At 41.0% G+C, this 27618-nt stretch overlaps 1 protein-coding gene across 1 annotated transcript; it reads right to left on the bottom strand.

Annotated features, from left to right (window-relative positions):
• Window positions 1-716: 716 nt before the first annotated feature.
• On the bottom strand, window positions 717-27173 carry RESF1 (retroelement silencing factor 1). Its single transcript, XM_014256873.2, has 7 exons — window positions 27064-27173; window positions 24295-24373; window positions 18399-18576; window positions 10453-10537; window positions 3838-9124; window positions 3018-3092; window positions 717-1879 (listed from the first exon to the last, which is right to left on the bottom strand). The coding sequence occupies exons 5-7, from the start codon at window positions 9083-9085 to the stop codon at window positions 1737-1739; spliced, it is 5466 nt and encodes a 1821-aa protein (XP_014112348.2). The 5' UTR covers window positions 9086-9124; window positions 10453-10537; window positions 18399-18576; window positions 24295-24373; window positions 27064-27173; the 3' UTR covers window positions 717-1736.
• Window positions 27174-27618: the final 445 nt, after the last annotated feature.

Genomic DNA, 27618 nt, shown 5'->3' on the forward strand with positions numbered 1-27618 from the left:
CCTCATCCATGATTCTCTTGACTGCGCAACAACCAAGCAAAAGCTACGCGGACAGTCTATTCCAAAGATCCCAGCCATAGCGAATCAGTGTAGGCACAAGTCACCATGTAAACAGTGTCACAGAACCAAGATTCACTTCTTGGTAATAAGGAAGGAAGAAGACACAGCTGTATCCACTGGGACTCAAAACTGGCATTCTTGCTGACTGGATGCACCAGGTCAGTGAGAAGACTTCTCCAAATATTTAGAACATAAACGTCATAGGTCAATGGATTGAATAATTTCCTACTAAAAAGAATTCACGCAAGCATTTATGTCAGCTTCATGTATCATTGTGCAGAACAAAACCCAGATTAAACTCCTGACAGGAACCCTGTTTTGCTTGTACTGGCTACACTTCAGGCTGCAATAAATCTTCCTTCATGCAGGCAGTATAATACAGGTAACTACACTCTCAAGAAAATGAAAAACCTCAAGAGTTAACAGCATTATTACAAAATCCTCCAGCAGTAACATTCCCCACAGCCTAAAAGTCTGGCATCCAGAGAGAAAAACAAACTAACAAACTTTCAACTACTTCCTTTAAACAAGGAAGATCCATCACTTATTTTAAAGCTGCTTTTCATCTACAGGAATATCTTCAATGCCTATTTAACTAACTGCAATAAGCACAACTTCATACTTTAAGAACAAAAAAAAAAAAAAAAAAGACAAGATGAAGTCCTCAAAAGTTTATTTCAAGTATAAAAATCGTTCAGTGAAGTATCTACAGGTTTTTTGTTCAGCATAAAGGTTTAGTAAGATAGAAAGAATTAAGTACCAAATCTCTGTAAAAATACGATTTGATTTTAAATTTTGAATAACAGTGAAAAGGCACTTAACAGAAGATAGCCAATGACAAATACAACCGTTACGTCACAGTGAATGTGTAAGCAAACACAATCTAACACTTTATAAACAAAAAAATTATAGTCTAGCTGAACTCAGACAAGACTGAATTCGAACTCCCCACACTTCAACTGCAAAGAGAGAAAGAAAAGCAAGAGAAGTCTTCACTAAACTAGTAGTTTGCAGCACTGTGTTCAAACTAAGAACTCAAGAGTTCAGTCCATACAAGTGCCACAAAAAGAAATGTAACAAAACTGGGTAGCAGCATAAATATTTCTTAAATGCCCCTGATCTGTATGCCTGAATTGAGGGGTTTATATTTCTAGTCCCAGTTTAGGAAAAAAAGTTTCTACAAAAAACAGAGAGCCTTTTTAGAAGCAAAACAGACTACCGTAGTGGGAAACAGAAGTGTAATGCTTGGGAATCCACTGCAATCCCTTTGCAGCAGAAATATTTTTCCACTGCCAGCAATGGAAAGTATAACAAGTAGAAGATTTTGAGAATCAGGAAAAAAAACCAGGCTATGACAGTTTAAATGAGTTTGTTATTTTTCGGTCAAGATTCAATGAGCTACTCTATCTTAAAAAAAAATAAGATCAAATATGCCAAAAGAAACAATATGTTTAAAACAGCATTTACAGCGCCAAAGCATATTTGGACAATAAATACAGGATAAGATGGTAATTATTCACAAATATGAGGAAAATAGGGAAGGAAATTCTCGACACCCACCAGAAAACCGTGGGTTTTTACATTTGTTCAGCAATATGAAGTAAACAGAAAAAAAATCATCTTAGTGTTGGCATTTTTTTCTCAGAGACAGTAAGACCTTTGATACAGGAGTGCTATCAAGACTTTTGCATCTTTTTTTCCAGATACATTTTCCTGTAGGTCTGAAACATCTCTTTTGAGTCTTTGACAGGAATGTGAAGAGTCTTTCCATCTCCATCCAGGATCTGTATAGCTGTATCAAGGGGAATACTGTCCTCAGCTGCAAGATAGACAAGCATGTTAAAGCAAGAGTCTCAAAGGACTCTATTCCTTATGCATGTGGTACCTAAGGCCTTTCAGTGTCAAAAAGGATGCCACAAACTTCCTTCCTAAAGCACCAGGCACCTCAAATTTAAAACAATGTATCTTTAAGCACAAAATGGCTATTTGGGTGTCAAATCACAGGAGAGATTTCTGGAGAGTGTTAAGAAAGGTGTGACAGAAAACGTGCATTTGTGTAAGGAAGAGAAGAAGCAAGAGGAAGGGCTAAAAAGATGGCAGACACCGAAGCCCAAGGACAAAGGCAACAGCAACAAAAGATGCAAAGGTTGCAAACTATGTCACCTGCAACATCACAACACAAGTATCAGCATGCAAGCACTCTGCTCTAAAGCTAAGAAGCAGACAGCAGCAAGGCTACAGAATGCATTTTGTTCCCTGTTAGACCACTAACTAGAAAAACAAGATTAGAGCCAGAGAGGTACTTAAAGCAAAGAAACAAGGACAGCTGGGAGCAACCTCACCCAAGATTTAAAAAGGATGGAACAAACAAGATCCTGAGATGTTGTGACAGTTGACTCCTAGAGGGTATAAAAGACCATCCAAAAAGCAATTTGCCATTCAAGAGACATGAGGAAGATGTTAACAGTGGTCCCATTTTTCCTCTGGGTGTCATACAGATTATCTTGTCTAGACTACTGGGACACAGGTCCTGCAATTTGTGAGCACAGGTGTTATGTGTGGACAGCAGCAACCAACTGTGCAAGTCAGATTTATTTTAAAAATCGCTTTCTGTTTTTGCACTACATTCTGCTACATCACTTCCTATATTTTAAAGCATGAAAGAATCCTTATATACAAATTAAAACAAATTAAATTTAAACACTGTTACCAGTGCTACATCCAAGTTAACAGCACAGGAAAATTTTAACATTTCCAACAACATATTCATTAATAATAAAAAGCTACACAAATATTTGATACTTCTAATCTATTCTCTGATATCCATTTAATCAGCAGAATGAGAAAATAATAATTTAAAATGCTTTATTAAGATTTACTACTGTAAAGGAACATTTAAAACCAAGCAAAGAGGATTTAACTTGTATTTCAAATGGGACATTCAGAAGTCACTTCACCTGTAGAAATCTCTTCCACTTTCTTTTGCTTCACTGGTTCACATTTTAACCAATCTTCTTTTTTACTCTTGACACCTAAAAAGAAATTTTAAAGAAATGTTTCTGAGGTTTCTGTATCACAAATTTAGGCCTCTATCAAGCATTAAATTCTAACACATATACTAGCACATGCAAAAGGAAATTTCCTTTGGGTATGAATCTGACTCCAAGGGCTGATATGTACAGCTTAAGATTTGGGTTCATTTAAAAATCAAATACAATATTTGACATAAATATGCTCCAGAATGCACTATGTAAAATGCTGAAAAATGGGGTAAAGAAGAGAAGGAAAAATGGATGCTTAAAGCAAAGATGGCAAAGGTCATGGGGACTGTGGGCAGGATATGTCTGGCCTAAGCCTACTCTATTCCTCAATGTCACAAAAGATCTCTCCCTCCTCTGCCCAGCCAGACTGATGCACAACCATGTGAACAGTGAATACAAATCACATCTCCTTTGGTAACTGTGCCAAGGGAATCTACTTTCTACAACCAAGCCAAGCTAACTTCTACAAGTACTTTAGAAAGCCTTCTCCAAAAGTTACTTGAAACTGCCATGCTCTAATTTTCATTCTCTAAGGCTCACAGAAAATTGAAGGTAAACTCCCATGTACTTTTTCAGCTTAAGACACGGCTATGGTCTGTCACAGAACAAGTTAGGATATCTCAGCTTTCAGCCTCTACAGTCCCATGTTTTCACTGTCTGTAGCTTTGTGCAACATGCATTTAAAAATGAATACACAGTTTTTACTCACAAATGAATCATCAAGACAGCATCATACCTTCTACAACAACTTTATCTCTTTCTGGAGAATTCTTTGCAGCTAAGCTTTCTTCACCAGGGGCTGGATTTCTGAACAGTATCTCTGGACACAGCTTGAACTCAAGGAGTTCCTGTTTGCATGATTTCTCAGCTGTCGAGACAGACACATCTCTTTTTGACTCGCTGCTTTGTGACACTTTGGTGGCTCTATGCCAGACAGGTCTGACAGGTGACGTCTCTAATTTTGTCAGATAAATGCGCTCCTGTGCTGTACGTTTAAATGCCACTCTGTTCAGGTAGTGTTTTTTGGGTTCCTTTTGAAGATGCAGCTTTAGTCTGTTATTTCTTCTGTTTAGGTATAGAAGATTTTTATCAGGAAACATTTTCTCAGTGCACTTGTCTTTGTTTAGACCATCGAGGTGTCTTTCTTTGCTAGAAAAGTAGTTTTTAGATATGGTAGAAGATCGAGCCCTTTTTCTCTGCAGTTTAAGCACAGCGCAATCTGCTAAGGAACTCCTTGGTTTCCAACCATTTTCTCCATTCAGATTTTTAGCTTTGTCAGCATTTAGCATGCAATTGTGCGCAAGCTGTTTAGAACTCTTTGCTTCAGATTGTTTCAGTTTTTCCTCTTCTAGCTTTGCTTTTTTAAGTTCTCTCTTCCCAACCATATTTTCCTTCATCTTCCGTTTGTATGCCTGCTCCTGCAAAGGATGAACTTTCACAGATTTATGCTGAGAATATTTTGTGTGTCTTGATTTGAAGTCTACAGTGCTACTATCTGAGAGTTTCACAGCATCAGCTTGGTAACTACTCAATTTTTTATGTTTTATTTCTGCTGGTAATTTCGCTTGCTCTTTGACACTAATTCCTACGTCTTGCCTAAGCAGCTCCTTTTGTTTCTTACAGCTTTGCTCTTCAGCTGAAGTCTCTTCACCAGTTTTAAATTTTTGTCCTTGACTGACTTCAGAGTGCTTAATTTCAACGGTTTCTGACTTGACAGATTGGTGAGTGTCCATTTTGGATTTCAAGGTCAAACCTGGACTGGTTATATCCTTTGAAAGGGACTCAGTTTTGAAAACTCTCTCTTTCTTTATGGACAACTTTGCCATGTTGTCTGCATATGTATGATCAGTTTTCTCTGGTAACTCTTGGGAAGCTGTCTGGTGCTCCTTTTTGTCAGAATGAAATTCTTTACTTGACACTTGGGTTCCTTTGTCAATTTGCAGATTTTCCTTACAACTGCTGCTTTTGTATTTATCAGCATCCTGTTTTTCAAAGGAATTAAAAAGTCCAATTTTTTCCTGTGTTGTAGGCAGTTTGTATTCATTATCCACCTTCGGCCTAGGATTTTTGTTCATTGCAGAAGTGTATTTGCAAGTATCTTTAATTTTGCTAATACTGTCTGTGATTTTTTCAGAAATTGTTAAGTCTCCCACTGCAGAGTTTTTCTTTTTCAAGGTATCAGATTGACTGTTTTCTTCTGTCTCTGCAGAGCCAGTATTTTCAGCTTTTGAAAGTTGACAATCATTTTTCTCTGAACCAGATGTTTCTAACTGAGAGGGACAATGAGGTGTTTTATATTCTACAGACAAACCACCTGTTAAAGAGCAATCTTCACTTTTTTCACTGGACTTGGGACTTTTTTGTGGAGCTTTTTCTTCCTCACACGGTTTCTGACTAGGCTGGACACAGCCTTCAAGGTTGCCCTTGTCAGCTGAAGCCTTTTCTGACTGCTGACTCACTTCTCTCTTGCTGTCACTAGAAGGACACTGGTTTTGTCCAGGAGACAGCTCTTGAACCTGATCAGAGCTTAACACCGTAATTTTAGTCTGATTTACTGGGTCCTTCAAATGAGCATTCTTGTCACTAATTTTAACCTCTTTTTGAGACTGATTCTCTGTCCCTTCAGCCACAGAACGATTTTGTGCTGCTCCTTTTGTTAGCATATCAGCACCTTCAATGCCATATGGAAATTCTTTCACTAGAGCAAGCAGCTGATCTTCTAGATATTTACTAGGTTCTCTTCCAAAAAAGTTCACCTCCTTTTCTGTGCTATTTTTATTAGGCATGGAATTTTGTTTACTGTGGTCTCCTGGAACAGCGGGTGCATTAGTTTTAACAGTCATGCTGATAGAAGAATCTAGTGAATTTTGAGCTAACTTCTGATTTATATTAGCAAGACTTTCTAAGTAATTTTCAGGATGCTTGGAAGATGCCTTGAGAGTCATGTTTTGTTCAGAGGTAGAAACTGCTTTAGGGGGATTGCCTCTGCTTTCTTTCTCCAAATGACTTGATGATTCTTCCAACATCTTCAGCAGCAAGCTTTCTCTTCGGGAAGTGTTATTGCTCAGCTCAGTTTTACGCAAGTCCGGATGTTGTTCCTTTTGCCTTGCACCAGATGCACTTCCTTCTGATATTTGTGTCTCATAGACTGACCTAAACATGCCTGCTATTTGTGCATTATAAAATTTATCACCTTCAACAAGAGAGCATACACTAGAAATACAAAACATCTCATTTTCCAGCACAGCTGTGGATGAATCTCCTGCCTCTAAGACAGCTTGCTTGTCTTTGTGGTCCCTTATACCTTCTTGAGAGATTTGACTACAAAAATTTGTGCCTGATTCAGGAAGACTAGCCTTCTTTTGTAATCCAAGCTGCAGATTTTTTCTTTCATTTTGTGCAGATGGACTAACTTTCCTTTGGTTTTCATCACCTAATTTGATCTGTTGTAAATCTGAGTCCACTTTTTGTTCCAGAACACAATCACTGGGTGATGACCTAGCATTTTCTATTGTTCCTTTGGCAGTATTTGCCACATTTAAACCATTTTTCCCCTCTTCTTGCAAGCTACATGTGCTTTCCAAATCGATCACTGGATAGGTTTTACCTTCAGGTGTTGGGATCTTGCCTGCCTGCTCACTTACTGTTCTTTGTTCACAAAGCACTAAAGGAGAGACAACTGCAACTTGAGGTTCAAAATTTTTTATCAAATTGGAAGTCAATGTATCAAGTTTTTGTCCCACAGAGGTAGTTGTTACAGGGAAAATGGTCTCGTCCACGCTAGACAGAACATTTTTTTTTCCTGCTTTTGTGTTTTGGTTGGAGGGTGGAACCTGATTTGCTGTAGGGCTCTCATTTGACTGTTTATTTTGCACACTTACAGATTCTGATGGAAACTTCTCCCACATGCGCAGGCATGCAGCCACCTCTTCCACAGTGTAACTACAATTGCTCTGGTTACAGGATGCATTTTCAGTAAATGGCGGCTTTTTCTGAGCTACCTCGGTCTGGAATTTAGCGTCACCAGATGCAGTTGTTTCTGATGCAGGAGAGTTTGTGTGAGCCACAGATGCCTGCTCACCTTTCAGACTTTCTGTGTTCTTCTCTCTAGTGTCTTTTAGCAAGCTTTCACCTGAGACAGATGTATCGAGCACTGGTTTTTCATTACACAGGAGACTCGTCAATATTTTATCAGCAGTAGCACCAGCTGTCTTCTCTTTCAGCACATTTGTGCTGCTCAATACAAACTGAAGAAATGATGAGTTCTCAGGGCCAATTTGCACAGTCTTTGATGCAGTCTTGACAGAGCTCCCTGCTTGAGTAAAACATGAAGCACTGTTTGAGGAAGTCACAGTTCCTTGAGAAGAGGCCAAGGCATGCACATCCCTTTGTTCCAAGGTGCTCTCAGGATTATTAAATTGAGCTGGGACTTTGCTCTGAGAGGGAATAGGAGTGAAGCTTGATGAAAGGCTTCCCTGCTCCACCTGAGGGTCACTTTGAGTCACCTCCAATCTTCTGTTGTCAACACTGGCTAGGTTTTTGTCCTTTCTTTCATCATGTGAAATCGCAAGTGTGGGCCTCTCTGTCCCCACTGGTTCAGATGGGGAAAGTGGTACATTTTGTTTGGGCACACATGGAAGACAATTAGCAGGAGAACATGGATAACTAGTAGGAGGAAGAAGCGTATTTTTGGCATGATAGATTTTTTTTTTATAATTATGAACCGTTTCAAGCAGGACAACCCTTTTTTTAAGACAGTTCAGCTTTTCAGCTTCCCAAGCTAGCCTCTCCTTTGTAATTCCTATTCCCTGTGTTGCTGCCGCTGAAGAAACCTGAGCATTAACAGGCCCATTCATCAAACTATTAGTCTGGCTCTCTGGAACTGAAGCAGGATCATTCAGTGGCTTTGAAGAAAGAGCTTCTATTTCTTTCACAACATCAAGCAGTTCTTTGGGAATGCCAGGGGATGACACAGAGCTTTCATTAAAAGACCGATTTGTTGTCACACTTCCACTTGGATTATAGACATTCCTGACTGATTGACTGACTTCTCCAGATTGCTGCTTCTGACAGAGTTGCTGAATACTATTAAACCCAGGAGCATTTTTTGGATCCAGTGGGCACCTCTGCTGGTTAATGTTGTATCCATTAGGTATATTTTGCACTTCCTGTGGTGCACCCATTGAAGATTGTGCTGCAGGTCTTGAAACACAGTTGGCAGGCAACAAAGATGGTGCAGAACATCCTCTGGGAGCTTCTGATGTCATCTGACTCTGATGAAATTGTGGCAGATGTATATTTGCTCCAGTATTTTGATTCATTGAATATGAAACTTTACCCTGTTGAGTACTGGAATTAAATATTTGGGGCTGGACATGCTGCCCAGGAGTACCGAGAGGAAAAGAACTACTCTGGGGATGAATGCCACCTTGATGTAGTGTTGCAAGTCTCAGAGAATTATGCTGCAGCATTTCTGGCTGCATGTTGTAAGCACTGGTATTGGCATACTGAGGCTCCCCAAGCAGGCTCCTTACACTATTCCCTGTGTTCATTTGAGAGGACAGAGGGGGTAAATTTCTGCAGGGATAACTGCAGGGATTAGAGACTGGCCAAGAAGTCAGAGTCGTCTCTGGCCGCAAAGGTGAATTCTGACTGGGAGGTTTTGGTGCTGTTATGTACATCTGTTGATGTCGTTTAACTGAGTATTTCGATGTGAAAAAATTATTACCAGTTACAGATGCTCCTGGTGAGGTTTGATCTGAAGTTTTGAATCCTTCAGCATTTACACCAGGGAAGGCAACATTGATAGTTGGCATATACACAATTTGGTTATTTTCAGCATAAGTGCATGCATTTTTAGAAGAGTTAGCATTTGTCTGAGGAAAAGCATGTCCATTAGGAAGTAACTGAGTGAAACACGCTCCTTCACTTTGTAGGTTTGTATTTGCATCAGCATTCTGGACTGGCCTTACATTCCAGTCCATCTTCTCTTGTTTTCTTTTTCTTCAGGCAAAACCAAAATGCTACAAAAAAAAATTTACAAAAATTACAACCTTTTGATCAAGACCTATTTAATTTACTAAGAAGTGATTTAGAATGCATCATGAATGGCACTGTCGAACTTAAATTGCTGGGTAGGAGAGCAACCCCATTAGCACAACGCATGGACATAAAATGCTGTCAAAGTCAAGTTGCATAAATTGTTTCCCAGAACACAGTTAAAGGATAAAAGGAGAAGCAACTAACGACTCTACTGACTATCTAATGATTTTAAAAAAAAGTCACACTATTCTGCTAATTCTGTTATCATTCAACCTTTTAATTTAACAATAGATTGCTGAAGCTAAATACAGCTAATAATCCTAAAACAATGGAAAAAAAGCCCCCAGGTAGGTGTATAACATGACACAATGAACAATACTAAAGAGCTGAACACAAGAAACACCTACAGAATAAAATACAGGCCAGGGTTTTCAGACAGTAAGACTCAATTTCAATTATACCTTCAAATACAACAAAATAAATGGAAAAATTATTTTGGGTTTAGTAAAAATCTCTCATAATAATGTTGCCCACTAGTTTAATTTTGAGAAACATGACTGTGCCTCTACAGGCACATCAGTGATCTACAAGCAAAGAGCCCCTAATTCTGTTGGCAGCATTAACTTAGCTGGGAGAAGGCATGAAGCATAAAGATGACAACAACACTTATGCTACTGCAGTACTTACACCTTCAGGAGCTGACAAAGTCACATATCTCTATGCCTTCATGTGTTATATTCCAGAATGCACATGGATTATCAACAAACCCAAACGGGTGAGCATGTTACTCTGTAAAGTCTTTAGAGACAGTGCCCTCAAAGCCTAACACTATTTCAGCCTCCAAAAACGCACAAAGTATCACAAAAAACCCCATGACAACTGACAGGAATGAATGCTTGTCTGTATCTCAATAAGCTCCTTTGAGTATGATCAAACCCACCTAGGACAGAACAAACACCTTGCTTTGTGCAGGGTGTTAAGACAGTTTCTCAACAGAATCTTTCATGTCATTTCTCCCAGGTTACCCAAGGCTCCTGACATTCCTTCATGGGATCTTTTAGATTTTAAGACTCTTCTGATTTCAAATTTGAGAATGAGAAGTATCACTCATATCTAGCCTATAAGAAATAAAAGACCCAGTGTTACAGTTTTCCAGGTGTTATTTTCAAGATTCAAAGACAGCTCTATCTTTCCTCACTCTTTTACTTTCTCTGCTCTCTAAGACACCAACAACAAAAGAAGACAGGAAAACGAAGTGGCATAGGAAATTCATAAAAATCATCAACATCAGTGTCCAGGCAATACTTACAGTGATGCAGGAATCTTAGCAGACAAAACAGGTTTTTGCATCCAAGGTTACGCTTTCAGGCTGCTAATGTTACACTGGGTATTTCCTGAAAAATGATTTGGGATAAAACAATCCTTGAATTAGACAAATGCTGAGGAAACTTAAGGCATTCACATTATCTGGGAACATAATTGTAAGAGAGGCAAACAAGACTAAGATGCTAACCCCTAGTAACTGTAAAATCCTTGCTAGAGGAGGAACTTTGACTACATGCAGCTTCACAACTTCACTAAGAGTAAAATCCAATTATTGTCACCATCAAGATTGAAAATAAATTAGAAACCCATTGTTGAAGCCAAGCTGGAGACAAGAGGAAGGGTTCATTGCAATGGTAAACCCTACAACCCAGCCCAAAAGGACCAGGGGTGGAGGCTGTAATGGATATACTTTGGAATTCTTGATTTGAGTTATGTGTTACAGGAATTACTATAAGAGGAAACACACAGGACCATCCCCAAGAATCACCTGTTGTTTTGAGAGAAACTGTTTACCCCTAAAGCTGTTGGTCTGGTGTTTGTTACTACATTCCAAATCTAACTCAGCAGGCTGCATCAAGTCCCTCCACTCCGGTGTCAACAGAGAGATGCAGTACATGGCATCATAACTTGCCTGAGCCTTGTTACAGGTGCCTGAACTAATTGGTTTGGGGCCTTGCCCTGCCTTTGGGCGCCAGATGCTCTCATGGAGGGAACTACCTGTTCTCTTCTAGGAATAGAAAAAGTCAGAAAGATAAAAGCATGAAGGGAAAGTTACCCTGCCTATTTGTGTTACAGCTCATGGTCTTAGAAATGCTGAGCACTACCTAATGCAGCTGAAGTCCGAGTTATTCCCCTACAAACAAGAAATGCCTGAAGCCCAGCAGGACACTTAAGCTGGAACAGACACAACTCTACAACTCTTGCCAGTGTCTGTGTTAGAAGCCTTGAAGTGACAGTGGAGAAAACAGAAGGCCACGGTGTCCCTGTGATGGCACTATCTGCCCAGGAAAAGCTTGTCAGGTGGCTGGAAGCTGCCTGAAAGTGAGCTTCTGAAAGAAACTCTGAAAGAAGATTTTTTTTTTCTGAAAGAAAAATTGATCAAGACAACCAGGACAGAAATAGTTGGTCCAATTTGATTTCAGATAATCGTATGTCAAATTCCTACCTCCTTGAAGCCAGACTAGGCCTATGAATCAGACTAACAATTAAACTGAGTATGGTGTCAATGGAGGCACCGTAACTGTGTCTATGAATGCTTTTCCACAGGCAAAATCCCATGCCAAATCAGGTGAGCACTATCACAAATCTGTTACTGTGTGCTACTTAACCTGAATTGCAAATATATCACATGACCCCCTGAATTTCAGAATCAGAAGCCTGGGCCCTCCTGTAGGGTCTGGAATCTAACTACAAACTCCATTGGTAAACACAACTGTACTTCTGGTATCACTAACATACGCTCAAAGATAAAGGTCTTGAGGTGACCAAGGTCCCCAGAATATTTCCTGGGACAGTCCCACAGATTTGGGATTGAACACGAGAAGGCTGGTTATCAATAATTTTTTAGGTGTAACCCCTGTGTGCCAGGTAAAGTCCTATTGAGTCACGAATTTTTAAAAAATTAAGAACTTTAGAAAAGTTAAAGCTTTTAGCTAGAGATAGACTTTGCTGGAATCAATTAGAGGTAATGATTAGGTTAGAAGCAGGATTTGAGATAATAAATCCAGGGATTTAGATAATGAATTACTTGTAATTGTATGTTTGTTTAGCTGTGCTTATAATGAGGAACAGGGAAACTGATAAATAGGCCCAGGAAGAACACAGACCATACATCTGGAAACCCATTTAAAAGTCATGAAGGGAGGAAAGTGGAGTTCCCCCAAGTGTCAGTTGTAATGTAAACCATTGTAAAGGTAGAAAGGTCAGAGTGAGGAAGATGGGTTATCCTTCATCTTTTACAACCACTCCTCACTAAAAATGACCACCCCTTCAATTCAAGGAACCAACCACACAGGAGTAACAACCTTTTAAACTTATTACCATGTATTTTAATATGAAGCAGAGAATGGGAGGTGTTAGCATTATGAATATGTATTAGTATTTTGGGTATTCAAGACTTTTGTAAATAAACAGACACTGGAATCTTTTGTGAATTTGCAGTGCATCTTAGGGGACTACCCCAAGTACCTGCCCTGTGCTGATTAAACATATGCTTTCTAACTTTAAACTCTTACAGTCTTTTATCCATCAACAGATTGATATTGATACTAGATCAACATCAATATTTAGTAAATCACTATGAGTTTGTCTTCCATCTGAGACCCAGCAGCACCCACTACTTAAACAGTCCTGGACCACTCAGAGCCCACTAACATCAGCAGTCACAATGCCCAGCACCACACGGTCCCAGCTATGTTCTGCTATGCTTGTTCTGTCATCCTGCATCCTGTCTGGATGCAGCCACAGTTACCACCAAACCCCTGGTTAAAACCTCCCTAAGCCTGTGCTAAAGGGCCCTGACCCAAGGAATCTTAAAAGCCTGTTTAGCCCCAGGTATTCCAACCAGGCAGCCCACACAGACCCAACACGTTTTATTGGCTGTTGCCAACAAGCCCCTATGCTGCAATTTTTCTCACCAGGGTTTGAGCAAGGGCCCTAGTGCCCCTCCCATCATTTCACCAACTGGAAATGCCCCAGCCCTTGGTGACCCAGACTTATCACATGTAGTTAGCACCCCAGACAGAACCTGATGATTCTTCTCAGGTGCCATGGATGGTGCATCTTACAGAGACTTCCCATTTGGAGGTAGATGCCACCATCAATGGCATCACCATCTGTATGTCCTCATGGGCAGTCAAAATTCTGCCTTCAGTTGATCACAATGGAGGGGACCACTTCTGTCACCCTCTGCAGTAGCCCTCAATCTCCAGGAGCCCCTTCAGCCCTTCCCAAGATCAATCAAGTGCGGCTTCATTAAAAGCCAGCCAGCCTGAGGACCTGTTTTTGAGCGGCTCTAACCTCTGCTGCGGAATAACTCCTATACAATTCTGGTCAGGTCTGCACAGCAGCAGTTTATCACTGCATGTAGCTGCAGAGCTATGCACCACAAAGAGCAGCCAAGTAACAGTCTCTGACGAGTTGAACCTTGCCCAGCTGGGGTAGTGACAGAGTTTATATATACCTCTACATTACACGTCGTTTTTCACAGGACTACAGGTACATGTCAGATAAGCAAGATGCAGCAAGCTACCAAAAATAATGGTAACATATAAGATAAGATTCAGATAAGATACTTTTACAAGTATTTCTCTCCAATAATTTGGCCACTCTTGCTCAGTGAGACCATTAGGCCATGATGCAGATATTTCTAACTAGAAAGACCTACAAATGCCTGCAAGGTATTAGCTTTTTTACTTCCACAAACAGAACCACTCATAGACCAGACCTTCCATGATGCTCCTGGGAAGGTACAATCTCCAGGTACTTCTGAATCCAAGTCCCCCTACTCTGGGGTCTCTGTGAAGCACCTCCCCTACCTCCTGTGACCCATACTGTTAACACGCCTCAGAGACCCAGAACATCCTGCAAGCCCCAAAATTCATCATGTCTCTTCTCAGAAAACTGAAAAAAGTGAGTATTCACTTGCACCCACTTCCCCTTTTAACAGCCTCAGCCAGTCAGCTCACAAGTTCAGTGGGTCCTGACATCTAACCACAGCCACTGGAGCAGGACACTCTGCATCCATGGGGGTAAAGCAGCTCAAACAATACCCTGATTGTAAAAGTTATCAGTGATGGATGGAGAAGGGGAATAAAGCTGCACTTGGTGTAGAATAATGCTGAGACTAGCCTGATTCAATAATCTCAAAGCTGAACATTCTGAGGATGTGAGGAACAATGTTTCCTGGCAGAAACTGGCACAAGTGAGGATGCAACAAAGCTCCTGATAAAGTAACCAAAAAGTGACAGTACTGATAATTTACCTGACATTGCTGAGCTAAAGGCAACTGACCTGAAACAGTTGGCCCAGAAACATCTGACTGACAGTCGACCGCTATAAAAACCCAGTCCAAATTTTTAACAGCAGGGACTTTTTACAAATGTAAAATGCATAACTAAAGGCCTGGAATTTGGTGCTCCAATAGTCTATTGAGTATAAGTCCAGTTGCATTCAAAAGAACCAGTCTGATGCACAAATACTATGGTTTATTAAATGCAACATACACGGCTCTTTTGGAGTGCCAGTAGTATCTGCATAAACTGCAGAGTAGCTAAATATAGCCCTAACAATACAATGGCAATCACAAGCTCAATTTCTCACATCAAAACACTCTGCATAGCCGAGGACACAAGTCTAACCAAAAGGTGCCCCTTCTGCAGAGGGCGAGGAAAATGGGTCCCAACAATTTTCATGTCAAATTCTCATCCCCAGCTGAACACAAAATCAGGGTCCTTATTAGCCATTATTGTGCAGAGTGCTGTGGATGGTCCAATTTTCTGATCTTAGGGGTTGTGTTGTATGCAGTATTTCTTGGTAGGAGGTATACCTGGTAGCAGTTGTACAAAACATTTCCTGGTATTGAGACTGCACTATTCCTTTGGCACTTTACATTCCTACCCAACGCCATGGCAACAAAAACCTCCATCAGGTTTCCATGTCTGCTGTGATCACTGATGCTCTGATGTGTGAGCTCCATCTCATACTGAGCTTTGCTATTTACTTCACTGTTTTATGCTTCTAACACTCTTAACATACTCTCTTCTAGAAGTGTGTGTGGAGATACCTCCTTTGAATGGGGACAATCCAAGGTTCTTTCCCAAGGCTGAGTTAAAAAGATATGCACACAGACATTGGTGTGAGTAAGCAACACCAATCTCTACTTGATTATTTTGCCACTTTAAAATTATCACTGTAATGATAGTTAACTATCTATACTGTGTAGTAATTTATTTTGGTTAAGGTCCTTTAGTCTAACTAGTATTATGATCAATATTATCATCAGTATTAACACCATAAAAAAAATTAATATTGGTTTGCCTTCTTTTATCCTGTGGGATGAAGCTGTATAAAGATTCAACTGCACCTTAGAAATTCTTTAGGCATAAACCTTTACTATGTCTGTGTCTAGAACTGGATCCAGCCACACCCAGACTCCTCTCTGAGGAGGAGTTTAGAAAGCAACAGGATCCCTTCTACACCCTGTGACTCAACAGGAGAGTACACATGATAAACCTTGTGTGAAGCTTCCATTCTGCCTGTGACAGCTACCTGTCATAAATTTATGTCTAATAAAATCATAAAATTATTCTTTTAATCGTAAGTTTATGGCAACATAAACTTTGCCCCCCTCTGCCTCACAATGCAGTCACAAAAGCTGCCAAAATAATTAATGCCATTTACCTTTCCTCTCATCTATGCACAGTCAGTTTAGACATTAAAGATGTTCCTCCAGTGTCCCACCCACTAGGCCTACCAAGCTCACTTTTTTGGGGTTTTTTGTTTGGAGATGAAGTGAATACACTTCATTCTAAAATGGCATTAATTATACCTTTACTCATTTACCTCAGCCATGGCTATAATCCTGCCATTGATGCTAAGGTAGCTCGAGCAATATTAGCTGAAACCTCTCCCTCTTCTGATGTGTCGCATCACCTGTATCTTGCTGACTTTCCTAGCACATATAGATAGGAATCTTATATAAGATACAACTCCAAATTTCAGCCCTCAATGACCACCAGGAATTTTCTATCTCCCTGGTAAGTGTCAGGGTCCTGCCCAGAGTGTTAAGTGTTTGGGTTATTTTTAAAGGAATCTTTTTGCATGCCAGTACCAAAGGTATTTCTGAAAGTGTCTTGCAGTCTGTTTCCCTTACCCACTATACTCCTTCCTCCAAATGCAAATATTGAGTCTCCTAGGTTCTTTTGTCATGAAAGGCCCAGGTTTTAGTCAGATGGGTGACTCTCTCTATTCCTTGCTGTGCACATATTGCACCTGGGACTGGAATATGCACAAACACTTCCAACCCTTCTCCTAAAAATATTCAACAATATCAGTATCCATTTGCGCAATGGTATATAATAAACGTTAATTATAATAATTAAGCTAAGCAACTCATCAAATAACTGTACCCTCACCACTTATGTGCAATATAACACACATTGATGACATAGGCAAGAGGTAACTGCACTACCACTCTGAGTCAATAAAGTGGATTGACTGTAGTCATGGGATGAGCTCAACTCCTTGACCAAATTCTTGACAGTTTGGCTCAGGCTCACAAGGAAGTAAAGGCGTAGGCCGTAACCAGGTGTAGTCATGGACTTTTCCAGCTCCAACCTATTATTTGAAAACCCATGTAGGAACAGGGTGACACAAAGAGCTTTGATGTATAAGAGCTAGGAACACCAGTCAACCGAATAACACATTAATAGCAGGTAGTTCTTCCAAGACTAATTAGTAAGGAACGCATGAAATTGTGGGTGCAAGGAATTTCATGCCTACCTTTTCCATGGCATTTAATTTGACTACAAGCCAACCACTTTATTCAACAAATATGAAAGTTCAGGTGAGCCTTTTTTTGATCTCTCCCAGCTGCACGGTTGCAACCTCTCCTTAAGCTGGGTCACCTCTAAGTTCTTCCTTGCTGAAAGACTCTTTACCAACTGCAGATCTCTGGTGATTGACATTGTGCATGACTTCGTATCATAGGGCATTAAGATAATGTATTAATACTTTTGAATTATTACTGTTATTGAATCTGTACAGTAAGATTAAAGTGCTAGGGCACTTTCTTAAGCCTCACTTTTACATCATTTCACTTCAAATAAAACCACTTTTCCAGCTACCTGCGCCAGTGGTTCCCTAAGTGGTCTAAATCTCCTCTGCAACAAGTGTAACTGAGGCACTCACAATAGCTCTAAAATATTCATTGCTGAAAGTGCCCTTTAATAGAGCCAAAACTCTTTAAACACACATTTCAATGCCAGCCACTGTGATCACAGCTATTTTGTACCTCTGCAGAAAGCAGTTCAGCAAACAGAAGATTCTAAGAATTAAAAGGACAAAAGTTCAGCTGCAGGCCAGCAAAACTTTGCTCTCCTGTTTCTGCTTCGGGACTTGTAGCAGCATGTCTCATTTAACCTAAACTATTTAAATCAAATTCAGCACATCCGACTTACGGTGTTATAGAAAAACAGTCTGAATCACCTAAACGTACCCAAAGAAAAGAGTACATAAACATCCATAATTCTCTTTTTCCTTTCTTTGTAACTGTATTTTAGATGTCACAACAGCACCAGCACACAGGAATTTTCTTGCCCCAAAATTCTTAGCAGTTACATGAGAGATAATTAGTTGGAAATTACTGTTACATATAGGTAAAACCCTTATAAAAGAAAGACCTTGTAAAATCAGGCCTTATTACTTCAGCTAAGCTAATAGCTAGCCTAAGCTCCCATGAGAAACCTGTCAGCTTTCATGAGACTGGAATCCTGTAACAGTGCAAATCTCTGCTTATTTCTGTGAGAATGAATTCTAAGACCATGACAGTTAATGGCACCTGCAAAAATAAGAAGTCTATCCCATGAGAACCCATGAAGAAAAAATGTAAACACATCTAGAAAGAAAAAAGTTTGACAGGCATGTACACTAGCCATGACCAACCAATGAACTGAGTTTCAAGGATCTGCTGACCTATTAGGTTCAAACACGGTGCCTTCTGATAGCACATAAAAATGAGCTGTGTGCAATAATATTCTGCATGAAAAAACAAGTGTCTTGTCTGTCTCTATTGTGAAAAATTACTTTAATCTCAGATTGCCAAATAATCACAGAACATTTACAGTAAATTTAAGCATACAAAGACTAGTAGTCACTTCTCTTTGCAGATTCCCATTCCACCATTTCCAACAGTGTATTTCCCCCTTTTACCTATCAACTTCTGACAGATCCTGATGGGATTCATCCAATAATCTTTAAAGAGCTGCTGATGTCATCACTAAGTCTCTCTTGGTGGTTTTTGAGTGATTCTGGGAATCTGGAGAAGTCTCAGCTGACTGGAAGCTGGCGAATGTTGTCCCAGTTTTCAAGAAGGACAAGAAGGAGGACCCTGGAAGGTAGAGGCCTGTCAGTGTCACTTCAGTGTCTGGTAAAATCATGGAAAATATTTTTCTGGAAGGTACTGAAAAACACTTGGAAGACAACAATCATCAGCCACAGCGAACATGGCTTCGTGAGGGGAAAGTCAGCTCGTCACACATGATTTCCTCCTACAACAGGGTAACCCACCTAGATGATCTAGGAAAGCCAGTGCATGAACCTTTTTGGACTTCAGTAAAATGTACATAGGATGGTTAGGTTTTACTCCTGTAGCCTTCATGTTACATCAGGCTCTCCTTCCCAGCCTTCCTTTTTGTTTTCAGCATTGTCTCCTCCAAACACCTGGACTCTTAATGTGATTTTATTCAGTGTTATCCAACACTGCATAAACAGTACTTTTCAGTTTGTTAGTGGGGTTTTTTTGTTTGGAGATGAAGTGAATACACTTCATTCTCAAAGTCATTAAAGCTCAGACAGAGCTTCCTCTTGCCTCTGGCATGCCTTTTGGCTCTACTGTCAACAGCAGCAACTCGAGAAGCTGCATTTCCCAATCAAAAACTATTTCAGAGTGAATTTTGCAACACCTGTCTGCAGCAGTGTTGCGCACCCAGAGAAGCAGAGCAGTCCGGCTCCATGTGCACAGCAGGACGTTCCTCTCTACCACGGATGGCTGGTGCATGCGGAAGAGATAACCCAGGCAAGGTCAAAGGCCTGGCAGGGGGTTATCTCTGGAGCCAGAGGGGCCAAGACACCCAACTAAGAATCAACATCTTGGTCTGGGGAGCAGATGCAGGAAGAGATAAAAGAAGTATCTTTGACCAAAAGACACTGCTCTTCACAACTATAAAAGTCACAAAAATTATTACGGAGATAGAACTCTTACACACTCCCTGGGAATGGGTAGGATGGCTTCTCCTACAAAGCTTGGACATATCTTTGTACATACTTTTCTGGAAATTGAGAGGAAAGATTTGATGTATGGCCCACCAGCAACTGGATGGTAAGATACATTGAATCTAGCTGTAATATAGGTACCTGAATCACGCTGTATTGTCTATCTACTAATAGCATCTCTTTGTTTATCATGTGTGGTAAGAAGTCTGGTTGAAGTCTTATGTCTGCTTCCCTTGGTCTATTCAATAAATCATTCATTTTGTAATAGACCTAAATGGCCATTAAGTACTTGCAAAACAAGAGTGAGTTTTTGGGTGTTGGCCACCTCGATTAAGTTACTGTCTACTGTCAAAGGCCTGGGCAGGGGGACTGGTTTAAACTCCCCTCTCCATTTGTAATGGTGTGGTGACCCCAGCCCACCAACAGTGCCTGGCTGAGGCAAGAAGGCACCAAGTCACACCAGCCCACAGGTCTTGTCTTGCTTTCTTCTGCCAACGAGAAGGCAAAGTCCCTCCACGAGTCCTAGCCCTTAAGCAAGTACCAGCCACCGGAGTTGCCACCAACAGAGAGATAAAGGGAGGGGTGGGGGGGCTGCCACCATTTTCCCTTTGTCTCCCCCATGGCAGGCACCATCTTGGGGAAGCGGTCACTCTGCCATTTTGAGTTTCTCTTTGTTCCCTGGGAATCTGGAGATTTCAGAAACTTTCTAAAAAACTGGTCCTCTTACTGTTGTTTTTTGCCTGTTGATTTTTTGGTTTTTTTTAGTAAACTATTTTTTCAGTTATATCTGTTCTACTTGTTTCTCTTTATTGATGGAAAGAGATTGGTTAAAACTAATGGGAGACAACTCATTTTAGAGTGTTCTTAAATTGTTTTAAACCAAGGTTGATCAAACAGGACCTGCCCTTCATAAGCCTTTCATAAGTTCATGTTGGCTGGGCCTGATTCCCTGGTTGTCCTATAGGTGCCATGTGATGTCATTGATGATGATCTGCTCCATAATCTTCCTCAGTACAAAAGGCTGTAACTGCTATTACAGTGCACTATTTAATAAATTGGTATTTTCTAAACTAGCTTAATAACTGTCAGGAAGAGATTGGTTTTGGTCACCCATTCTCATGACCACGGGCAAATCTCTCACTCAGCCACAAGGAGTTACCATGAGAAGTATCCCCACTTAAAGGAAGAATCTGCACACACAATCCTAGAAGGGTTGTGCTAGAAATCCCTACAATAAAAGAGAGCTTGAGCTTTTATAGGATAACATGACTGACCGTCAGTCCTACATTGCTAGGCTAGCCCAGCAGAACATAATTCATTTAAAATACACGCTTAGTACTACCACTCATTGGTTCCTTTTATCAGGAAACATCTGTCTCCCACATCCGTGCCACTGCCAGTTCCCATCAGGAAACACCAGTTTCTTTACATCCTCATATTGTTTGAGGTGCTTCAGTCAGGCTGATCTCAGCATTCTTCAACACAAAAAAAAAACATGACCACCCTCCCTCCATCACTGGATCACTGGTGATTTTTGCAAATAGCATGAAGTTCAAGCTGTTTCACCCACAGATATACAGAAAGAACATCCTGCTACGCTCACAAGTTTCCAATTTTAGTATTTATGTCAAAAAAAATTTTGAAATTTGGTTTCAACAAGGATGTTTGATACAGATTTCTACTTATCACACGTCATGGTGACAGCAGAAAAATGTTAAGTACTAAGGTCTGAACAACAGACCTTGGGCCAAAGCTGACCTCTAGATGAACCTTCCAACCACATGATATATGTATCTGCTCATTGGCAAAACTATGGTTTCAGTATTTAGAACCTAGGCAAGGCCAAATCTTGCCTTGGTTGGGAGTGTAAAATCAAAGATAACTCCCTTGGTTCCTCCTTGAGTCCTGGCCAGGCTTTGGAAGAAACCCAGTAGGAGAAAGAAACCACATGTTCCAGCACTAGAAGTTACAGTGGCTTGTTTATTCAACAGAATAAAAAGGGGACCCTCTCACAGCTAAGTCAGAAGCCTCGTTTCGGTGGGTGGAAACACCTGCAGGATTTTCCATTTACCAGGAGTAGTTCTCCAGTCCTTTGCTGTGACAGTGGTTGCCCCCAGCTGATGCTTATCCTATCATATCCTTTTGTAATTCTTTGCTTTTTTGTATTATATTAAATTACACTTATTTCTTAATTTGCTGTCTTTTCTGATCCTTCCCATCAGCAAAACAAATGTAGAAAAGCAATGAAACAAGCATCAATCTCTGAATGTGCCTTAAATCTTGGTGGGAACCCAGAAATTCTGTAGTTGAGAAATTACAATTATGTAATTCCATTTTAAGACTTATTTGGGGAATAGTACAATAATTTAAAAAATCAAGAAAAAGGCATTCCATGGCATCTGGCATTGGTCCCAATCCACTGTCCTGAAAGTAATAATTGCACCCAGCAACACTGTCACAAGTGTCATGGGAACTGTGGTCATAGTCAACAGGTCAAGAATAAAGAAGTCATTCTTCTCACCACAAATGAGTTAATGCAGATAATCACCATTCCATGTATCAACAACCGGAAGCACTAGCTACAAAAAAAAAAATGGAATTTGTCATAAGCAGCATCTAAACTGAGCTCCAAGAGGTTATTCTGAAACCTAAAAGTAGCTCTTCTGCAAGCACTATGGACACCAGGCATTTGGAGGAGCCATGCTTCACAAGGAATTTAAACATTCTGTTTCTCCGTGGTACCAAGCAACACACAAACACCAGCAAAAGCAATTGTTCAGTCATTGTTCAGAACAAACTGAAATCTTCAAGATTGTATTCAATTCCTTGATTGTATCAACCAAGCATTTATTGCTCATACTCCACAGAGAAAAAAAAATATGTTCACTTCTGAGTAATAGCTGCAAGCCTGAGAAAGCAATTTTCAGCAGAAAAGATTTGCAGGGAAAAGGCATTAATAACACAGACTGGATTCATCAGACAAATTGGCATCACCAAATTTTCCATTCAGAATCCTACAGATGAAAGCTTTTCTAATGGTAGCATCACTCCTTCATACAGGAATACCCTTGCCTCTGCAGAAGAGTTGATGTATATAACTGAAACACAATGCTGTAAGTATTATCTGTAGCTCATGCTTTTCTAGTTGAGCATATTACTATGATGGAAGAAGGTCAGCTAAAGATGAAGCGAAGTCCAGAGCTGCCTTTTCTTGGATGGAACAACATTTTTTAGAAAATACCTACACCCCTACACTTCAACTGCAAATTTTTATTTACAATACTGTTCTGCCAGTGGACATGGTTAGCACAAAAGACACAAACACCAACTTTAAGGAATAAGTGTAAATTACTATAGTTTAAAACAGCAAAGAATTACAAAAGGATAAGCTAAACAATGCAGCTAATCACTACTACAGAAGATTGCCTATAGTAATTAGGAAAGGTACATCACCTAATATTTTATTATCATCCAAATCTGCACTTCAGCTGGGGAGCTCCAGCCACAGCGAAGGACTGGAGAGCCACTCCTGGTAACTGGAAAATTCTTGAGGTACATCCACCCGCAGGTGAGGTCTCCATCTTCACTGTGAGAAGGTCCAGTATTTATATTGTTGAATAAACAAGATTCCATGTATGTATCTTCTAGTGCAGGAACACCTGGTTTCATTCTCTTCTTCGGTTCCACCCAAAGCCTGGCCAGGGCTCAAGGAGGAACCAAGGGATTTGGCTTTAACCATGTACTTCCAAACAAGGCCAGGTATCTGATTTCATGGCCCTGACTGGGCTCTGAACACAGGAAGAAATATATTCTTATCACACTATATGTTTTACTAATGATCATGCATCTTTCACTAATAAGTGGATACAAATATTAGGCAACATTTGGTTGGAAGGTTCATTGAGAACAAACTTCAGCTCAGGGCCTATTGTTCAGGCCTCAGTACTTCACAGAAACAAGTGAAATGCAGAGAAACCATATACATGCTTCAACCTCTGAGGAATTTCCAAATTCCTTTCAAGTTTCAATGCATATTTAAAGAACTGTCTTATATCCTCAGTAGTTGTAGACATCATCCCCTTTTAGAAGTACTGCTTGCTAATCATCCAACGCCTAATGACCACTCATGGGAGACAAGTCTGCAATCTATGTACAAGATACTGACTGAAGTGCAAATTAAGAAGTTACTTGAATTTTGGTCATTGAATCTTTCACAATCACATGCTATAAGAGCTTTTTGGCATATTTGCATTTTATGGAGACCATTTATATCCAGCATGAAGGCTTAGTGCTACCTTCAAGATCACAGGAGTGTTTTTAAAAAGTATAGTTTCTCTTCTGATTGGTGAAGTTTCCTGCCTGCTATAAGTTACAATATCAATCATTTCATTAAATTAGCTTCCTTGAAATTCCTCAAAGCACAAATTCCTACAGCCTTTTTGCTCTACATTAACACTGTCCTGTGCAGTTTTGAAACTCCTGAGAACTTGAATTGCTTATGTTTATCAGAATGACAAATGATAGTGAGAAACATACTAGTAGTGTTTAGCAAACAAAAGTGTGAAAAAAAAAAAAATCCAGTCCCTTTCAGCAATGGGAAAGTACTACAGTTTTTTTAAAAACTGCATATAACAGTATTTAATATAGCTTAGAAATGCTTTGAGTAACAAAGACAGGTAGGCAAGTTTGTGTTTTCCTTAACCCTATTCTCTTCCCCATTTCTACCTCTTTAGTCACACTGATGCTACCACTTGTGGTGCTTCAGGATGAACCAAAGCAGACAATTAAATGGCATCCACAATTTCACTTTTAAAAAGAAAAAAAGATCACTTACTTCAGCAATCTCGTGTGTCTCTTCAGACAGATGTGGAGCATTCACTGGAGGAACAGGAGCTCCTCCCTGGTCTTGGGTCCTAGAAGGGACAACAGTCTGTAAGCTTCAAGTGCTGCTTTTACCGAAGGAGCAATGACCAGTACCAACACCACCACCAGAGTCTCCTATGTCCTGATTACCAGTAATATATCAAAAGGTCCCCTGGCAGATTTTGAATTCCAATTTCCTGTGAAGAACCAGTCCCCTTTCATTAGTGTCCATTAACAGTTTAAAAAGGCAAAGATTAGCATTGCCTTAGCAATATGCTAAAAACCATAATGGGTGTTTTCACCATTTTTCCTTGCTTTTCTTTTTTCTTTCCTTTTAAGTCACCAGCAGGCTCTAAGGTTTTTCACAAGCTCTCATAGCCATGCTTAGCAAAGCTGGAACTCCTCTAGGAATTAAGAAAATTGAATTGCACCTTCTTGGCTTTCTGCTCCCTCTTTTATTCCTTTTGCTGTCTTGATCCAAGTCTTTTAAATCATGGGGTGGGGAGTACTCTTCTCCCTCTGACAACTGTTAGTCTTCAACACAAAGAAGAAAGGCTCAACATCAAACTAACAGGTTAATTATTACAAGACCACAAATGCTGTGACATTTGGAGTCTCACATCTCCAACCCACTGATATGTCACTCATGGCTGCAGCAAATGAAACCAAACAAAAAAAGGCAAATAAAACAGTTGGGAAAGGCTGATTTGTGTAAATTTTAGAAACTTATAAAAATATTCTCCTACCAAAACACCTTAGCCTGCAGAAGCAATCCAAGTCAGCAATTTGTTGGCTTCTAAAGAGCCAGTGTTTGAGGGACAGCCTCCTGCAAATCAAAGTATTTTACCACTTTACAACTATTTTTTTGAAGATTAGTAGGAAGGGGGAAGAGCAAAAAAGCATCTGAGTTTTAAGTAGAAATCAGAACCACAACAACAAAAATAAAATTTCTAAAAATCTGGTAGATCAATGAACTGGAGAAAGTTTTAGCTTTTACTTAGAAGTAAACCAAAACATCCCATAACAGACTTGATATAAAGCATGCTGAAATGTTTGGGTTTTTTTCTTCTATTAAAACATGAGACAATATATTATTTCCTGGAGAAAAGAATACTGTTTAAGCTTTAACTACAAAGACGGCTGGATTCTTGAACTCACTGCAGTGAGCCACACAAACACTGAACTAATGGTTCCTGGTAAGCATCTTGGGAAGCAGTTGGCAATAAGTTTTCCAAGACTTTGGACTTTCTGAGATTCAGGGGAACTTTTATACTGGCATAGGCATCGAGAGTAAATTATTTAATTTTGCAGACAGTAATATAAAAGCAATCATTATCACAAGTTTGTTTTCCCTGCCAGGAATATCTAACTGAATGTTTTGGGACATCAGTTGGCTAGTTCAAGGGAACAGAGTGATAAGAGCCCAGCTAGGAGTTTTTGATGTTTGTAACAAGTTTTACTCCCATCATTCTCAGATGAATATTTTCTCAGGAGAAAATATTTACCAGGAGTCACAATGAGCTGGGTTTGTTTTATTCTATTTTTAAGTCCTCCCAGAAGGCTAGTTAAGAGCAGGGAAATGCCCAAAGTTACCATGAAACTCCTAGAAAGAGTTGAGTCAGCCTCCTAACAACTTCTAGGAAAACAACTGCCAGCATTCCTATGGGCTTCTGAAACACATCCAGTGCCCCAGCAGAAAATCTACTCGCGTTCTACCTGATGCCTTGGGTTTTCATTGATGCCACGGACATACAAAGCACATCTCCCAAAGCACAGGAAGAAAATCACTACAGATTGATGGGGTACTTGCACTTTTTTCTCACATTTCCATCTGCCTCTGCATGGAATAAGCGAGTTAATTATATCAGCTACACTACTCAGACAACCCAAAACAGAAAGAGTGAGCATATACCTCTTTAAATACGTTTGGTGTTTTTTTTTCTGTTATAGTATAAACAGTTTCATCAGTCCAACCACAATACACGACTGCAGGTGTCCCTCTTGCACAAAGCAGAGCACCGGCTCCTTACCGCACACCTTGTAATGCCTATCTGAGAGGCTGAAGCAAAAAAATCACTAACGCTGGACTTTCATCTCAGAATTTAAACACAGGACACTCGAAATACCCGGTCATCAACCCTGACAGTGATTACTTTCTCTCGTCACTTTTGTTTGGGGGGGGGGGGGGGGAGGGGATTTCCTAGTTTGTTGATTTGGGTTGGGTTTTTTTTTCAGTATCTTTTAACCGCATCTCCCTGCATTGTCATATCCTACGGAGAAATACAGCAAACAAACCTCTGCGTCCTTAAAGTGATCGGGGCGGCGGATGTTCCCGGAGCCTGCGCATCGCATTGTCCTTGTTCAGGCACTCGCAGGACACTTACTAATTGACGTTAATTGGTTCTGCGAGACGAGCAGCGGACTCGCTGCGGGCCCCGCGCTCCGCCCGGGCCCCCCGCGCCCCCCGGCTCACGGCGGGCGCCCCGGCGCTGCGCGGCCCCCGCTGCTGCGGACCCGCGGCCTCCCCGCTCTCCGGCCCACAGAAAGGGCCCCGCCCGCTCCGAGCCCTCCGCAGAGGCCGGCAGCTCCCGGGGAGCGGCCCCGCGGGCTGAGGGCAAGTGAGGACAGGACGGCACGGCACGGCACGGCCCCCGCCCTGCTCGCTCGCTCGCCCGCCCGCCCGCTCGCTCGCTCTCTCGCTCCCTCCCTTCCTTATTCCCGCCGGCACGCACGTCCTCACCGAATCCGGCCGGCGACTCGTCCAGAGCCCCGACTGTCGGCCCCGATGGGAGACGGAAGGAGACCCTGGCTCCGGGCAGCGGGGCGGGAGCTCCGGGGCGGGGCAGAGGCGGCGCCGGCGCGTCCTGCCCGCCCCGCGCGGGGTGTGCGGGGCCCGGCCGCCGGCTGCGGAGAGCGCGGTGCTGAGGGCTCACCCGCGGAGAGCCGCGGTGGATTGTGCCTCCCGGATCCCTCCAGGCTGAGCCCCTCCTCCCTGCCGCTTTCCTTCCTGCCTTCTCAGCTCTCCAGAGAGCTCCCACAGCTCACTGCTGCAAGCGCGTCACGTTTTTTTAACAATCACAGAGTGGTCCTTTCATATTCCCCCACGGGCTGAGGACCCATTGAGACTTCATATTATAAATACTCTGATAAAATAATCGATTTAATAATATAAAAGAGCTGGTTATGATTACAAGTAGAAAATTGTGAAGTATAAGGTATAGGAATGTCAGGAGTCCTGTGTGTAAAATATGCAGCAGAAACCTCGACAAGAAGCTACTGGACGTCTTATGTTTTG

Source organism: Pseudopodoces humilis, chromosome 5 (genome assembly GCF_049639895.1).
Source record: "Pseudopodoces humilis isolate 2021_Gansu_Grassland_sample_001 chromosome 5, ASM4963989v1, whole genome shotgun sequence".
Lineage (NCBI taxonomy): Eukaryota > Metazoa > Chordata > Aves > Passeriformes > Paridae > Pseudopodoces > Pseudopodoces humilis.

Bases quoted from the DNA above. Each gene is read 5' to 3' on its own strand.
- RESF1 (XM_014256873.2), bottom strand. From the start codon at position 9,085: ATGGACTGGAATGTAAGGCCAGTCCAGAATGCTGATGCAAATACAAAC. The intron at 3,093-3,837 runs GTATGATGCTGT...ATTTCTTTTTAG, and splicing joins AGATAAAGTTGTTGTAGAAG to GTGTCAAGAGTAAAAAAGAA. The intron at 1,880-3,017 runs GTGAAGTGACTT...TCTATCTTGCAG, and splicing joins AGTGGAAGAGATTTCTACAG to CTGAGGACAGTATTCCCCTT.